Below are 17805 nucleotides of genomic sequence, written 5' to 3'. Positions count from 1 at the left end.
TGTGTCCCTTCCACCTTTCCAAAGCTGAGGTCAAGAAATTTGGCATCACCTCTATCAGATTCTCTTCAAGAACCTGAAGGGAAAGACCCCTGTAATCTCGGTCCCAAGCCCTGTATAATATGGGCTCCAGCACTGTCCGGGATTTCCAACAAACAGTGTAATTCAAGCCCACCCTGACATATGTCTGAAACAGTGACTGTGTGAGACGTCCTGGTAGACAACTTCATGCCCATCTTCCACTGTATTTATGCTAAGAGAATCCATCCACTAATGGAACTGAAGCAATCAAAGCCCATTTATACTACTGTGACCCTTTTACAGGACAAGAGGGGACTGGAGAAGGTGTAGAGATCTCATTCTGATGTTCTGTTTAAGCCAGTGGTTTTCTCCTCAATCACACCGTACAACAACAATCCAAAGACTAGGTAAGAACACAAGGCAGTACAACTCAAAAGTCCTCATGTGCAAACTGGCTCACGCCACACTGCCTTGCAACCATTTGGAGGCAATGCATGCAAATACTCAGAGAAATTGCAGAGACGAAAAACCAAATCGAACAGTGAAGTAACTGATTTAAAAATACTGATAGTCCCACAGGCTCAAAAGTCAGCTGGCAGGAGTAGAGATTCCAGTTTAAAAAAAAAATCCCAAGACCAAATATATATAAAATAAAAGATAAATCCCCTAGCCAGTATTTTTGGACAGTGAATAAACCAGCTGCAGAAGTGGGCTGATGCCAGGAATTTGAAGCAAAAGAAGATCACGTGTGTATCCCCAGCCAAAAATGTATATAAGCAAGAGAATTTTAAAATCAGTGTGCAATCTTGGAGGGAGCATTTCCTGTAATTTAAAGAACAATGATGAATGGATTTAGGTTTGGTCAGCACTGTGGTTAAAAAGACTTTTTGTAGCTGACAGCAAAGAAACCAGCTCAGTCCCTTGTTCAGGAAAATGAGCTGGTAAAAATCAAGCCTGGACATTACAGAAATGCAATTGCAGTTCAGCGTTATTTAAGGAGAGGAATAAACAAAAATATCCCTTTCACATGAGTACAACTCAGCAGCAGCCAGTGTGTGCCTATCCATCATCTAGGCATGTCTTCAAAGTTACTGTATTGCTAGCCAGAATTTCAGTCCCTATTTAAAAAGAAAAGTTTCCTGTGCTTTGTCTGTGGAAAAAACCTTAAAATATGAATAGAGATGCACAACTTGGAGGGGTGCTCTCAAGACTGTAAGCATCCTCACTCATCTCAGAAGTTGTAATGCGCACAAACAGGGGTAGTCAGTTAAATGGCTACCATGGTAATCTGTTCAGGCCTCCCATAAGAAGAAAAAATTTCCAGATGTGCCTCAATTGACCTGAGGGATGAAGTATGGCACATGGGAGACAACAACACTTACATTTCTTCCTAAATTAGAAAAAAATCCAAGTCCAAGCAGAGAGCATAGGTCTATTTGTAGTCACTGCAGGAGCTAAACAGTACCCACTGCACTTTGTGTGTGCGAAAACCTTCCTTTTCATACGCAGCACATCCTGATGTACAGAATATCTCAAGGTGCTTTACCAACACAGTTACGTGACACTATGACCACTGTCAACACTCTTATCACTTCCCAAGACCAGAGCCAGCACTCCCTGCAAAACTGATCTCCAAGACATACTGGCTCAGTTTGGTCTGTAGATCCAGATCAGCCCCCCCTCATTCACTGCAGTGCTGGACAGGAAAAAACGGCATCTTTTTTTCTGCCAAACTGCACATTTTTAATTCAGTTGTATCTATGTTTGGATCATTGCAATGGGCTGCTTCCAATGGTAACCCTTCAAACCACTTCCACAGAACCTACTTCACTCCGAGTCATTCCAGGATATTGGCCTGCTCCTTGCCACTCATGAACAAGGAATCTTGTGGGCTCTGCTGCCCATTTCTTTCCTGTACTCTTGCAGTAAGGCTTGTCTAAGTGCTACATACAAAAAGAAATCAGGATGATGTAAAGACTTACGGGGGATTGTCACATTTCCGCTGTCTGAATCGCACTCCTGTGCCACATGTCCGGCTGCACATGCTCCACTGACTCCACATGCTCCAGTCTCCATCAACATGTTCAGGGATGGGAGTTTTACTGACACACTCTCCAGCACGGCACCACTGAAATGCAATTGCGTTAGCCCAGGCTGGAAAGAAGTCCTGATATTGCAAACATTCCTGCATGTGTGGACTTAAAAGGATGTCTGAGATTACAATAAGCCCATGTTTGAGTTTCTAGAGACTCAAGGCTTCAGTGAGATGGAGGTGGGAGGAGGGGAAAGAGAGGACATGAAACACAAATTTAAGTGTCACCCTCAATGAACCCCTGAAGGGATTTCTGTCATTAAAAGAAGCAATTACAGAATTGAGCCTCTTGCTTTATAAAGCAGACAACAATCTAAGTGCTAAGACTTAAAGCCACACTCTTCACAGAAACCGAGTCCAAGAAAGTACACCCCAAAGCAATGTCTTAATCAGCAGTATTCCCAGTATGTACAAAATAATTGAGGTATTTTGCACCTAACTTGGCCAAAGCCCCAAACAACCTTTGATTCTAATAGGTTGTGCTGGCTCCTGACCAGGCAGCAAACTTGGCCTATTCTCCTGCTCTGTCCAGGATATGATAAATAAGCACTGCTAAGCAGTCTCATGAAAGTATCACCAGGACTCCTGTAGTTAGACAAACATATATCTCAAAATCTTTTGTCTCCATTTCCTTGTCGTGCTTTCCAGTACTCAGCTTTTCTTGTCATTGTTTACCTTTATTTGCAAGCAAAGAAAAGATCTCTAATCTTTCATTTTAGCAATAAACTTTTTATTTTTTCTTAATTAATCTTACCTCCCCAACCATACAACATACAAAAAATACTAAAATCCAAAATCAGTAAGTGAGGGGCTGGCTGTTACCAAAGCAGTCAAGTTCCTTTGTAGCCTAATAGGTTATCAGCTGCACTGGGCTAATCAACCACATATGTTAATGAACCACATACCATTTACCACAGCCCATCTCAGAGGGTAAACGTTCACTTAAGTCAACTTCTGTTAGCACAGCAGGTCACAGCTGGGAGGCAGCAGCTGAGCCTCAGTAACTCTCACCCTTATGGTATTGAAGCCAGTTACTGGAATGGTGATTTTCACTGGAGGGAGATCCACTAATTTGAGAGTTTATTTTGTATTTCTTGTAACAGTTTTTTACATCAACCTGGATTCTGGAAACTCCATATATGCCTTAGTCATCTCAGTATATACATACAGTACAGGAAATTATACTTCAAAAATAACTGAATATAACTTAATTTGAGCTCAATGCATTTTGAGCTACTTGGAGAAACCATGAAGTTTTTAAGTAGCCTCTTTTTCTTTCCCCATCTTCCTCCACTCCCCAAATGTCAGCCTAAATGCTCTCCACACTTTCAAACTCCAATATAGCCAAGAACACTACTACCTTATCTTACACTGAAAAACATCTCACTCATGAAACACCACTGGCAGCAATGAACAGAAGTGACAGGAGTGAGCTACTACCCAACATGACTGCCAGGGTACTCAGCCTGTGCACTTAGCAGTGAAGCATGGGGGTTTCCTGCAGTGTTTGTAGAATGCCTAGACCACAAGAACTTTTCTACTGAGGTCTCCAAAGGCTACTGAAATACACGTAACATAAAATCAGAAAGACTTAACCCAATCCAGCTGTTAATTTGAGTGGTTTCTGTAACAGAATCAGTAGAAAATATGGGTTTATGGTAAATACTGAACATCTTGGAAGCATTATTTGACAGACAATGCTGGAAAAAACAAAGTGATTGCTACTGAGCATTTTGATTACCTTGTCTGCGCCGCATTCAGTGCCATCCAGAGGGGGGTCCAACTTTGTTTTACAGGATGTATCTCCTTCCACCAGGCACCAGAGCCCAGCACACATCAAATGCTGTAACCATAAAGCAAAGAGGTGCAGTTACTATTTTTGGAGATGCCAGCTGTCATTACAGGATACACTTCAAAGCTCAGGCAGTCTTCCTCAAGTGAATCCAAAGCCATCTAGTTGGTTTGGGAGCAATTATTTTTTAAGGATAGATTGGCATTAAGTGGCAGGGCTGGAAACATGAAACACATAGATGGATAAAACCCACCCAAAACAAGAAGTGCATTATTTAAACAGATTTCTTTTCACAATAATAAATCCGGTCCCTTAAAAAAGAATCATGTATGGGAGGCCAAGATGAGTGCTTCGGAACCATGCCACATGCTTAGATGTCCAAGCTGCTTAATTACTTGTATTTTTTAGAAAGATACTCAAGTAACACACAGTCAGCCCTGCTGCACCTGGTGGTAGCTGTCATCAGCTAGCAATGCCCGTTAGGAGAAGATGACCTTAAGGCAGAATGAGAAAGAGGAAAGGATTTCACGGTGTGCCATGCAGCGTAGGAGGAGCTTGGTGACCGGGAGGGGCAAAGTTAGTAAAAGTTTGGTGGTGGGAAGTAGCTGCTAGAAAGAGAGAGTCCAATGTGCTAAAGAAGGTGAAAAGTGAGGTTGGAAGGCAAGAGCAGGAAGAGGTACAGCACAACTCACTACCAGACTTGAAACATGTTCTGGCTATCGTTACTCAACATTGCTGCTCTGCTCAGCCAGTGTGTGTTGCAGGGATATTAATGCTGACCACACTTGCATGATCTGTCAGATTAATAAGTTTTCAGAATTTGAGCAAAAGGACCAGGAAAAGGGGCCTTTACATTGTTAACATTTTCCACAGCATTCACCGTGCTTTGCATTCCATGGAAGTGGATGATTTCAATACAAAGCTACAGAACCGAGTACCAAAAAAAGAAAAAGAAGAGTTACATTTCTTTCCACTATTGTTCACATTTCAATGTAATGGTAAAAAGATGAGAAGCCTGACTCTAGTGCCAGCTGGTCTTGTCAAGATTTATTGCACCTCATTAAATAGTTGAGTCAACATGCTTCAACCTTATGGTTCTTTCACGATGTAGTGTAAGAGACTGTGGGTGCATGTGTGTTTTGTGTACATGCATGTTGGTATGTCTATATAAAATAGATCTGTACAGCAGAGGGTGCAGATGAAATAAATCCCAATACCAAGAGTGATGATGTAGAACATACTGAAACAGAATAGTTATCGCAGCAGTATCTGCATCCTGTTTTATTTCCACATTTCTTTCTGGAAAGAGGATTTTGCACTATTTAAACCAAAAGAACATTCACAAAAACTAGAAGCAGACAGCAAAATCCAGCAACATCTGTATTAACCACAACACAGAAAATCATTGTCAAAAAACCAAACAACAGTAAATACACCAGGGAAGCCTAAATCAATTAATTTCCAAGACATTTCCCCCGAACTAATAGAGCATATGGGAAAATATCAGACTTCAGTAATTTTGACTAAATTACTGTGACTAATTAGTGGTTTACCCACAGCTCTGAAAGCACTTAAGCACCAATTAGCCATAAGGACATCACACAGTATTTTACAGATAGGTATACTGAGGCAGAAGAATTGACAAGCCAGAGATTTCAGAGCTTACTGAGAAATCAGTTGTTCCACACCGCAACTCCCAGATTCTCAAAACCCTGCCTTCCTCAGAGAGGATTAAAATAAAAAAGTGCATCAATTAACTGTCCACAAGTGTTACAGAAAGAACACCAGTCTAGGCAATAAACAGTTTAACCTGAAAAAGCTTTTCCCCAAAATGCCAAACTTGCTTGCCTTCCTAGTTGTAAAGCTACAGCATCCTTGCATCTGGTTTAACTCAGCAGGATCTAAAGGTGATGGGTTATTCTTTATACTAAACCTGTACACATATGAATGAATGATTTAATAGGCTTCCAAAACAGTTAAGATATGTTAAAAGCATAGAGTTATGTTAAGTTAGGTCAGAGACGTAAGTAGAAGCTATCATAGGAGGTTCTAGTCACAGTGGCAGGACGTGCTACATGTAGCTGCAGGACACAATTAAATGCATTGCATGAACATGTTAGACTGGCTAAACTGTAACAGCTTCTTTGCCATTAAAAGTAATTGTATTGGTGACCTATAAATGTTGTTACTGTTAAGCCGAGTTCAGAAATTCATTGACAATCTGGTCTCTCTCTTCTCCCCTGATGATTGTGGACAGTGATCTTGTGAAAGAACCACCAGCAATGTCTCCTTTCAAATTGTGGTTGGGGAATACTGACACGTAAAATGAAGGGAAGCTCCAGAGAGGAAGGGTGCAGATAGCAAAGCATTTCTACTTTTCCAGGCTTCAGCCCCTCTCTTACATATAACCACAAAGCTTCAGAGCAGAATGTGATGAGAAACCCTCCAGCCTGATCTCTTGAATGACCCAGATGGAAATTTTGCCCTGTGGTTCCGGAAGGAAACCCGCTGCTTCTGCTTTCTGTCAGAAAGCCATCCTGGCTGAAGATGTAACGGAATTCACTACAGCCCTAAAGAAGTTGTTCTAGACACATAGGAGCAGCATTGCTGAATATCTGTGCATTATGCAAGGCCAGTATTTTTTAAGCTTCAGCTTCAAGCCCCTGGATCATAAGCTGCATGTAAATTAGTCAGGGTTAAATTGTCCTCTTTGATGTAAAACTGGGAGGAGGAAGAGGGGGTTGGAAACAGGAAGTCATAAAAATGAAGCAGCTTTTTGTACAATTTTGGTTGCCAACCAGAATTCCTCCATAGCCCACAAGAACATGGAAGGTGATGAAGCCAGCTAACAGGCCCAGGTATGACGCATGGCCTGGGGAAGCAATGGACACAGATAACCTCAAACAGGTGTGTCTGCACCAGCAGAACTACAGAACTGAGCCCAGCCCATGGGTACAGTGGGTGCAAATATTCACATACATGTGTGTATGTGTGTATATATATGTATATGTTTGCATATATGTATGTATACACACACACACGTGCACACACATATATTTATAGGAAGATAAATAAAGAAAAAAACTCCTTTAGCAACACCAACCTTTCTGAAATTTCCCATCTTTGCAGTATGGAAAACATAGGATTTTTATAGTATCCCTGTGTTTGATTCAGAATACTAAATGCAAAGCATATTTCAGGAAACAGTTACAGAAAAATCTGGTAACTGCGCTTCAGAACTCTGTGTTCTAGTGCCATACCACTACAAAGCTGAAACACTCGTTAGTGCAGTCCCCTGTATTTAATACAGCATTCAGATACCCCAGCAAAGATTAAACCATCATCTTTGGTATTGTATGTTCCCAAGATGTTTTATCATGTTAATAGCTCATTCCAAAAGAGATCATATATCCTCCTCAGCTACAATAGAAACCCAAACAAAAAACCCCATTAAACAGTCCTATAGCTAACCAGTCACAGTGAGTGACTTTTTAATAGTTAAACAGCCAGCTTTGTGGGGAAATAACAAAGTGAGAAATGGCAGGACTTGAAAGGAAGTTGCTTGTATGTGAGTGGCAGTTCAGAGCTTACTCTGATACAGAAGAAGCCATCAAAAGAGCTGTGTTACTGCTAATTGTAAACTCAGCAACCAGCTTTTAGACAGCAGGTCTCTGCCTGCAAAATCTTCCCTTCAGCCTTCAAAAAGTAACAGGATTCTCCGATGATAGATATTTTTCACTAGGAAAATATTGATTTGTTGAAACTGTCTGTGGGGAAAGGTCATCTTTGGATCAGCTCGCAGTCTGAGATATTTCCAAGGGCAAAGCAAAATTACAAAAATTGAGATGTTTTGAAAAGTAATACTTCAATTAAAAAATAATTTTCCTTTTTTTTTTTTAATTGAAATGCTTGTTCAACTGAACCCTTAAAGAATTTATACAGAGAGAAAATAAAGTCAAAAATCAAAATAAAAATGGAATTTTTATAAAGGTGCACATTTTAGATTCCAAATAACTCCTGGAAGATAGGAAAAGCTGTCTGCACAGTTGTTAGAAACCTGTCCTGAGAGAGGTCGCAGCCCGGAAACTCCCAGGCTAGGAGATATCTGCTCAGCAGGTGAACGATGCTTCCAATTACAGGCATTATAATGGCATCTATCTGAGAAAGAGGCCTTACTGTGCCAGGTGTTTTCTCTTCCTCAAAGAACTTGCAATCTAAACAGACTCCTGGGAGCTTGGAGATAAAGGAAGCTTTATTGCTCTGTTATAGGTGGGAAGATGAGAAACAGAAAGGGATTAAGTGTATTGCTGAAAGCCTGCTGGGACACAAGTGAAAACGCTGCTCCGAGCTCTGCAGTCCTCTGCTCAGTGTCACAGCCCAGGCTCACACTGCCTGCCCTAGTTAAACTTCAGGGTAAACCCAGAAACAACTCCTGGGATACTCCCAGGGACACGTCTGGCTATGGGCCTTCCCACCTTTCACAGCTTTTCATACTTTTTCACAAGACATACTGTTTCTGAAGACAGTGTTTACCTTACTTGTAACTCCATCCCCCACGTGTGCCAGCACAGACTCACAGCGTGTGAAGCACTATGAGCACTCACACGCAGCTCTAGGGAAGTCATCTATTTTAGTTTCTTTAACTCAGTGCTGCAGCTGGAAATGAGGAGAAGCCAGAATTAATTCAGCCAGCTCTTTGCCCACAGGCAGTAAGTCTAGAGACTGCTAGTTTCTGGGTTAGCTATTGCATCACCACCGTTACTGAAATCAGCATGACTCTGCCCAGTGACCTCATATGGTCTCAGTGAGAAGGGCTCGCAATACCCCCCTGACTCAGAGCCTCATATTATTACCTACAAGGGGGAGCTTCCAAATCTCCAAAGCATAAAGGAAATCCAATTAATAAAGATGTCCTTCCCACTAGTGAACTACTCTACAGAAGCTAGTTCATTCCCTACACATTCACTCCCTCACCTTGGATTCATTCGAAAAAAGAAACACCACTTATTTTTCTTGAGAATGAACTTCTTCCTGCTGCCTATTGCCCACTGCAAAGAGTAACCTCTTATTTCTAGCAGCAGAATTAAATCACCATGAAACCAATTTTTCTGTCAAAATGAGGCGATTATGAAGGACTTAGAAAGAGTAAATATCCTTAAGGAAGAGGAGCAAGAGACCACATAACACACAGGCATGCTTATAAATATGCTGGCTTTCAATGAAGTATCAGATCTCTCTTATTTTGCCAAGGTTATGGCTTGGCATATAGCTAACTGTGAGAGAAAACACGCGTATAAACAGAATCCTAATTAACACCTATTAAGTACAATAAACACACAATTTACACTCATTTTCCTGTTCAAAATACTATGTATGTGTTCTTGAAGGCTCACAGCATGCTTCCGAGGAGGAATCCTTTACACAACAAGGTGAGAAAAAGAATGTCCCCAATTTCTACACTGCCGCTGTCTTTAATTCTGGGTGCATAAACAACTGACAATCTACAATGCATCACAAAGGAGGCAAACACTGTTGTTTGCCACTGCTATTGACGGAGCTTCTTGCTGCTGAAAACTAAATGAAAAGTGCCCAAAATCATAATCCTGTAAAACTGGAAGGCACTGCTGAGAAGGAGGCATATGCTGCCCCAGACAAGATAACTGTGAAGCTGGATATCAATGGCCAGATGCTGACCTTTCTCTAGAGCTGATACTCCAAAGAACAAGTGGCAGGTCCAATAGTAGAGGTATCTGTCTATCTGTCCAATGACAGACCAAAAAGTCTTCCAAAAAGTCAAGGGAAGGCTTGAGAAAGAATCACCAGGACTACCCTAGAATATTTGGGCAATGGTTCATATTCACTAATGTCGCATTTTAACAGAACTGGGCAACAGTCCTACAAATTCATATTGTGCAATTTTATTCATTTATGACAGAGAAGAATAGATCTCTTTACTGTTTGACAGAAAGTATCGCAGCCTGTATTATAAAAAAGTAACCATATATCTTCTTAGATGCAACTAGAAAAGGTTTCTTAAAAAATGTTTCCGTACTTTCACTACTTGGTGATCAACTTGTTTCTTCAGAACATACAGAAACACGTATGTATTATGTTTTTTAGATGAACAGGACCAATAACCTCCCTGCCTGGAGCCAACAAACAAATCTAGAGTTTATTCCCCTTTATATTAGTTTTTTCATCAATGTAATGGCATTAACTCAATGAACGACCTCTTCATCAATACTTGTGTGATTAGAAAGTCACCAGCATCAGATACAAGTGTATAAAACCAAAAAGATTGTTTTAACTTTGTGGAAATGGCCCCTGACACTTAAATAACTCTTAGGGAAATGGTCCTTGAGAGTTAGCTGTTTTCCAGTGCTACTCTTTTCCTAGTAGAACAGTACAAAAAATTCAGTATAGTCATTTCCGAGATTTGTTAATGTTCTGTATCAGAGAAAACAAAACAAACTGAACCCAGCAAACATAAAGTGTGTCACACTGGGTTTGGTTCTCTGAGCTAGGTGGCTTGACATGCATTACTCCAGCTACCAGCACATGGATCCCATATGAAACATACCCTTATATATATGGAGTGATATCAAGAGCTTTTCTAATCCACAATTAAAACATAAGAATTTTTCCTCTTCACGTTTCAGGGAGAAAGACAAAATATGTCAGCTTCCAAAACAGTAACTTACCATGACACACTGCTTGCCACAGATGGATTTGGATGTCTAAGGTCTGAATAAAATTAACTGGTTACAATCTTCAGTCAAACAGCCTTTCTAACAGCAGATGAAAGCCAAAGGATTAGAAAAATCCAGAGCTCTCATGTTTTGACAATGTCAGCAAAAGCAAAACCAGGCTATTCAAGAGCTGCCCAAAACGCACTTACAGACAGGAAGATGAGCCCTGACCTCTCTAGAGCAGATGCTGCAGGGATCTTTTGCCAAGTGTGCCATCATGTCTCCTAGTAAAACTGCTCCTAGGGCTCTATGAAAGGCTCTGTGGGATAGATGGTAGGCGACAGAGAAATGTAAAAATTCTTCTTCTGAGAGGGGTTTGGCTTACTGCAAGCTCTTCACCCTTTCCTGTGAGAAAGTTAAACTGGAATGAATTACTTTTATACTGGAAACGTGCAATGGAGTATCTGGAGATTATTCCAATCCGGGGAAGATATAAGAAACCAGTATTTTGAGAAGTGAAGAGTTGTTTGGGATGCCTGACTTGGAAATACTTCAAGGAGGGCAACCTTTCAAAGCTGGTAGAAGCTCAGGGCTTCTGGAAAACTATGCAGCTTTCCTGAGACTCAAAACCAGATGCTAAAAACCAGACACATTCAAACCTATTACTTCATTTGAAAATGTAGGGCATGATTGAACCTCCTGAACAAGCATCAGGATGAAATAAAAGCTGAGAAAAGCAGCAATGACATGGACACTGCACAGAAATGCAAATGTGAAGGGCCAGTAATGAAGCTGGGCACACGGAGTTCAAAAAACAAGAATGGATCCAGCCAGACAAGCAGTGGAAGACTCCAATACTGCCAGAGAAGACACAAGCGAGTAGAAAACAAAAGAAACACTTCTAATTTAATTGTACATTGGGAAGCAAACAATGAAACGGAAAAACATCGTCTCTAGTTCTAGCAGTTTCTGCTAGAGTGCTCTCAATACAAACTAAATGCCTTCTCCACTATCTTAAATATTTCTTTGCAAAGCACTAGTTCTATTTCATTTTTTCACATATCTGGAATTAAAGTAATAGTCAAAAGAAAGAGATTGGCAAGACAGCATTAATGAGACCACAAACTAACTTTATGACAAAGCAGCCTATGCTAAATACTAATCTTTTCAGTTTCTTCAAACCTGGAAGAAGAAAGAGACATGTGGTACAAGGCACTGGAACAGAGTTACGCCTTTGAATTGAACGTTAGAAATTTTGTACTTGGACTTATTACCAATTTGTACCTCAGAACGCTTAAAAGAGCTGTAGCTAATCAACTATGTCACAACCACGGCAGTTACATTAGCATCGTACTGTACGTGCCATGTGTTATATGGTTCTGCTCGGTGGTTCATACTAAACGTATCCCACCAAGAGAAGGTCTATGACTTCACAGTATCATGGTGTAATCTAGCTCAGGAGAAGATATCTGTCCACGATGTAGGTAGGGCAAGAGCTTCAGGCTAGTTTCATAATCAACCTGATCACTCCTATCTGATGTGTCTGCAACTCAGAGCCTAAAATTCTGACCTTGCACTTCCATCTCATATTGTCTTCACTGAGAGTAATGCTCACTCAGTAACTCCCAGTGAACAACTCAAGCCTTAACACCTGATTGTAGGATATGAAAAGTATTGATTTTTTTTTTTAAACACAGGCAGTGTTGTTCATTAAAAATATATATATATATATATATAAATAAGGGGAAATAAAAGCCTGAAATCACGGATAATGTTTCTTGGCCATGGGAAGAAAGAAGAAAGGGACAGTAAAATAAATAGAGATATGTACACACACTGTTCAGATGTGGTTGTGAAGATTATGGGAGTTTTCTCTTGAAGTGTTTTGCAGATGGGAAGTTCCCAGAAGGCCAACGGGAGAGGTCTGAATGCCCTTCAAACTTGTTATACACTATTTTCAGGCTGATACTCAATTGTATTTTGGCTAATTTCGTTAGTACAGACTTCAGCTGTAGATGCCACATCACAAGGCTACACTAATTCTTTCTCCCTCCCCTTGTGTCTTAATAAGAAACGTAGAATTGCCAAGCTCAAGTGCTTGATTCTTAATAGGCACTCTGTATTATTTTTAAGAGTTTATTATTTTTATATTCTTAAATTTCCACACTGTATTTTTATAATTTTATTTTGGTTCCCCTCTCTCTCTTTTTATTTTTCTTTAAACCACTGCACCAGAATGTGTTTTGACCATCTTCCAAACTGAAACACGTACAAAAATTTCTGAAGCATTCCAATAATTGTAAACTGGGCTGTGCTGCCCAGGCAGGAACTCTGCTTCTCTCTCATTCTTTCTCTCCCTTAAACAAAAAGTATTTCCACTGAAAATAAAGAGAAAAAGGTCTTTTTGCAACATACAGAAGCAGTGAAATAGGACACTTCAGTTTCATATGAAACAGGCAACATGAAATTAGTCTGAATCTTAACAACCTACATTAGGAAAACTATAAAATATAGCATGGCAATTAAGTAAATTGTTACCTTTACTTCTAAAAAAGAAAATCTTCTCATTTTATTTTAGAATTGCCAGGCTTCTACCCTGCAAGCCTCAAGAAAACCAGACCCATCCTCTTCCAGATTATTATTATCATTATGATGATGATTATTATTATAATATTTACATAAAAGCTAAAGTATATAAGGGAAAATTATGTAGACAAAGTCCCTGGTTGTATGGAAAATGACAATGCAACCTATTATTTCCAGGATAAACCACCTCACAATCTAATTAACATGTTCTTGTAAATATTCTATACATAACTAAATAATAGGGCTTACTATTATTGTCTGGATCTTGCAAATGACACTGCAAAGAAAAAACAGATCCATTGATTCCCATGCACAGAGTCCAAGAGTCCACTCTATCAGTGTCTTTGCAAGATCAAGACCACAGAGAGACCCACAGCTGCTTAATTATATTCACCACCATACCATCAAATATGAAAACCGAAGGGATGCACAAAATCCATTTGATTATTACAATTGTTGCTCTCCCTTTGCTTTTCGTTCCTCTCCTTTTCCATTTCAGCCCAGAAATAGAGCCAGTTTCCCTTGGCTTACAATCAGCTTTGCCCTCTTGTTCTGTGCTTCTACTCTGTAGCTTGTCGATCCCAGGAGATACCGATATTTGTTAAAAAACAACCTGAACTTAAGAAGAAAACAGTAGAGCCAATTCTAGCTGTTTTAATTTTTCTAAAACCAGTGTCATGTCAAAATACACATTGTTAGTTAGATCTGAGTTGACAGTGACCCTATTTCAGAAAAAATCTCTTTGTAGCAAGATGCTAATCTCTTTCCACGTGCCATTTTAGCCTAAGCACAGCTTTGACTCAATATAATTCTGAAAGATAATGGTTATGTAAAAACCCACAAAAATGTGTTAATAATAAATAAGCCAAAAGGCATGGAAAACAAAAAGCCAAACACTGGATACAAGCAACAGAATTCACATTTTTTCCATAAAGATAATTTCAGTGCAAAAGCCTCTGTTCATAGGCATGCCAGTCTGTAAAATAAACCCAGGGTTGTGATTAAACAAACCACTTCTTTTCACGTGAAGTTATGAACAATGCAATTTTACGTATTTCTGGTGGAGAAACACAATATCTGCTCTGTGAGATACTCAGCGTAAAATGTGCTATTCCTCTTACTGACTTTACTGCTAAATAAAGGGGACAGCAAAGAGTTAAAGTCTGCTCTCTGCAGAAGCCTTTGTTGCTTGAGTAGAGTGAAGCTTTTTGCGTCCTCTTGCATAGGGGTCAAACGAATCCACAATACTTGATTCATAGTGCAGCGTGGATCTGAAGAACAGAGGTCAGACAAGTTGAATTTCCTGCAATTTGCACAACCTAGCCTGTTAACCCTGGGCTCATACCAATATTTAGCAACCCAAATCCCAAAAGATCTCTGTGTTGGGGGTACACTGATAATGCACTGTACCGTGTCAAAGATGCATTGCTGTTTAGTTTTTTCTGCAATTCGTATCATGATTTTGCTGAGCTTGAGGATGACACAGTCATCAATTCAATTTCTGTTATTTCTCCCTTAAAATAAAGATCACTGTGCACACTCTTAGGTGGGCCAGAAGCTCTTCTAGCACTGCAAGGGACATGACTGTATAGCCTTCCACCTAAAACCAGCACGTCTGGTATAGCAGAAGCACATTTGTATGTCCTACTAGATAAGCATTCTTACTGATCAGACATTTGCAATGGGAAAGATTAACAGAAAGCACCATGTGAAAGCACTTTTCATCCCTTTGCATATGACCAGAGAAAACTACTTAACTTAGATGTGAAGGGTGAACTACTGAAGGTTCTCGAGATATTAATTATCACAAGGACATCACCTCACTTGAGAACTGCCCAGCTTCTATTTTCTTATTCCGTTCCTCAGACCAAAACTAATTCTTCCACAGAGCCATGAAAACATTTACTTTCCTGGTGATGAGCAAGGATTCACCCATCTAATACTCAGGTTAAAGTTAGTCCAAAACCAGCCACCTGGATGTATCTCAAATCAATAAAAGTATAAGCAGAGCATGCACCAGAATGGATTTGCATTCCCTCAAGGGGCTGGCTGGTAATCTTGCCAGTTATTATTCATACAGTATCATAATAGAAACAGTGCTTTTCAAATAAATGGAAATTGATTGTTCCCTGCCTAACAAGCCTCCAGCCTAAAAGCACGATTCCACAGCTCCTTGAACGGGTGACATGCACTAGTGAATCTTACCTAACGTTGATGTTACAGAACCAGATCCTAAATTATACACCTTGGAGGTCATAGATTATAACAACAGACTATTATTAAGCTGGTTATCATATACTCATGCTGTTAACTAGTTCATTTTTTAAATTTTAGTATAGGAAAATGTAAACACAGTGTCCAAGCAAATTAAAAACTAACATCAAGATGTACAGTATATGTAAAACTGAGCCTACCTCACAGGTTTTCATTTTTATTCTACAAATCTGGGGAAGAGATGCAGGATACCTGGTTTGGCAAAGCTGTAATTCTGGGAGTTGCTACCTTGTACTAGGACAACTGAGTTATCATTAAAAAAAAACACGAAAAAAATTTGGAGATGCAATCTGAAATATCTAGATAAAGTTGAATATTCATGGACTAGATATCTAGTTGGAGCAGTGTCTGAGGTCCGGACACTGCCAAGCATTTAGGTACCTGATTTCTCTGTGAAGGCAAAGATTACATTCCTCTAAAAATTTGGGCTTTGATTCCTTTAAGGGAAAGAGCTTACTGCACAGAAAGTTTCTGCAGTTTCTCAAAAATTTTGAAATTTTGGATTCATCTAATCTCTGAAATTTGCTCTACAACTGAATTGCATGGCATTTTTAAATATAGTTCATCTAGTTTGCCTGATATAATTATGGAGCTCAACTATCTCCAGTGAAATGTTATAATGTAACTCTTTTATTCAATAAGAAAATAGACAGTAGACGCATGTAATCATAAAAAGATCGAGCAGGCTCATTTCCTGAAGTTTATTTCCTTTTTGTAACAAATATTTACTGTCAAATGTTTATTACTTTTACATTTGAATTTTTTTAATACTTTATTGAATTAAAAATACCACATTACTATTGGCTAAAAGAGGAGACAGCTGTATTTGCCAATAATTTCTACAGCTAATGCCAATGACTAGTGCCAATTTTTTTTTGTTCATATTTTTGTAGACAGCTTTGAGACTTACAATACAAGCATTCTGCAGCAGAGGCATGAGAAACACAAAGGTGAAAAAACCACAAACTTCGAAGGTTTAAAATTTAAAGCTGATCATTTCCTTTAAAGAATTTAATTTCATTGCCTTCAAATGCCACTTCACAGTAGCATAACAGGATGTAAATATTTACTTAAATTAATGGTGTGCGACATAATTGACCCAAAGCTTCACAGTGTGAACGCTAACTTTTGACACATATCTGTAACAGAAAAATAGTTCTAAGTAAGTAATTGCAAATTGCTTTTAATCTGCTGAAGTTCTACAAGGCTTTTCATTAGAAAGTACTAAAGTCCTCACAAAATACACTCTTCTTTGGGAGATGCTGAAGCAGTGATGGAGGAAAAGAGCACAGTTTTCACTGTGTTCTAAAGATGTCAAATAATAAGACTGGTGAAAAATCTTGGGAGACAAAAACACCTGCTCTCTGTATCTTACAGAGAAGAACAGTGCCTGTTGGCTTACTATTCTGGCAAGCAACTTGTCCCTGAAGCGATTCCAGACTGGACATGCAATTTCTGCATGAGAAATGCTGACCACCTACCACTAGGCTGACATTCTCATTAGGCACCGGACTATCCAGAATGTTTTTTATCACAACAAGGGAAATAGCAAATATCTATTCCAACAGCAGTCAAGCTGGGTGACACCCACACAAGTGGAAGAACTTGAATCATCCTGGGTAGATCTGGGGTTTTCTTTACAGACCTATATTCTAATACTTTGCTTCCAGTACAGTAGTCCTGGTGGTCTGCATTTTCTTGATGGAGCTGGAAAATACAGCCTACCCAGATTCTTTTCTTTTTGTTTTACATTAGCTAGTTTCCAAATCCAAAATAAATAAAACAGCAAATGTGAAACTAAGAGCATGTTCCCAGGACTTGCATGTGTTCAACAGTTTTATTAATTTGGCACTTAGAAACCTCAGTTATCATTGATTATTATTTTCTTTGTTAACACCGATTTAAGATTCCAAGATTGTTCAGAATGGGAACAAGTGACAATAAAAACACAAAGAGCTAGTTAATGACAGCAAGAAACCTGGCTGCTCCATGCCTGTCTATATAGGACAGAATGCTGCCAGCTGGTGCTGGTGACAAGACACAGTGCTTCATGACTTTCTTCTGGATATCTCCAAGGCCACACTAGAAGTAAGCATTTCTCCAGTCCCTATCTAAAGCGGGATGCAGGAAAGCTCTGGTCAGGATGAAGACATCTAATTATGAGCAAGACCTTAGGAAAAGTGTAGCTGTCTAAATTCCAGAGGACAGGTCAGCCAGCCTCATCTCAAATATGACCTACTTCTAGAGACACCAAAAATCAATGTTTTCACTTTGCCAACCAACCATGTGGCATAGGCCATTTTGCAGCCAAATCCTGACTATACATCATGTTGCTTAGCAAACACACAGTAAGT

General features: G+C 39.5%; 1 protein-coding gene across 1 annotated transcript in view; it reads right to left on the bottom strand.

Annotated features, from left to right (window-relative positions):
* ADAMTS17 (ADAM metallopeptidase with thrombospondin type 1 motif 17) overlaps nt 1–17805 on the bottom strand; it is a 192226-nt gene that overhangs the window by 76493 nt on the left and 97928 nt on the right. The window contains exons 11-12 of the mRNA XM_055717092.1: nt 3852–3953; nt 2001–2146 (exon numbers count right to left, since the gene is read on the bottom strand). Of these exons, the coding sequence (XP_055573067.1) occupies nt 2001–2146; nt 3852–3953 (248 nt within the window). The remainder of the gene's footprint in view (nt 1–2000; nt 2147–3851; nt 3954–17805) is intronic.

The sequence above is a fragment of the Falco cherrug genome, chromosome 7, assembly GCF_023634085.1.
Source record: "Falco cherrug isolate bFalChe1 chromosome 7, bFalChe1.pri, whole genome shotgun sequence".
Taxonomy (NCBI): domain Eukaryota; kingdom Metazoa; phylum Chordata; class Aves; order Falconiformes; family Falconidae; genus Falco; species Falco cherrug.
The sequence above is the reverse complement of the archived record's forward strand: the minus strand, read 5'-3'. Positions and strand labels throughout refer to the sequence as shown.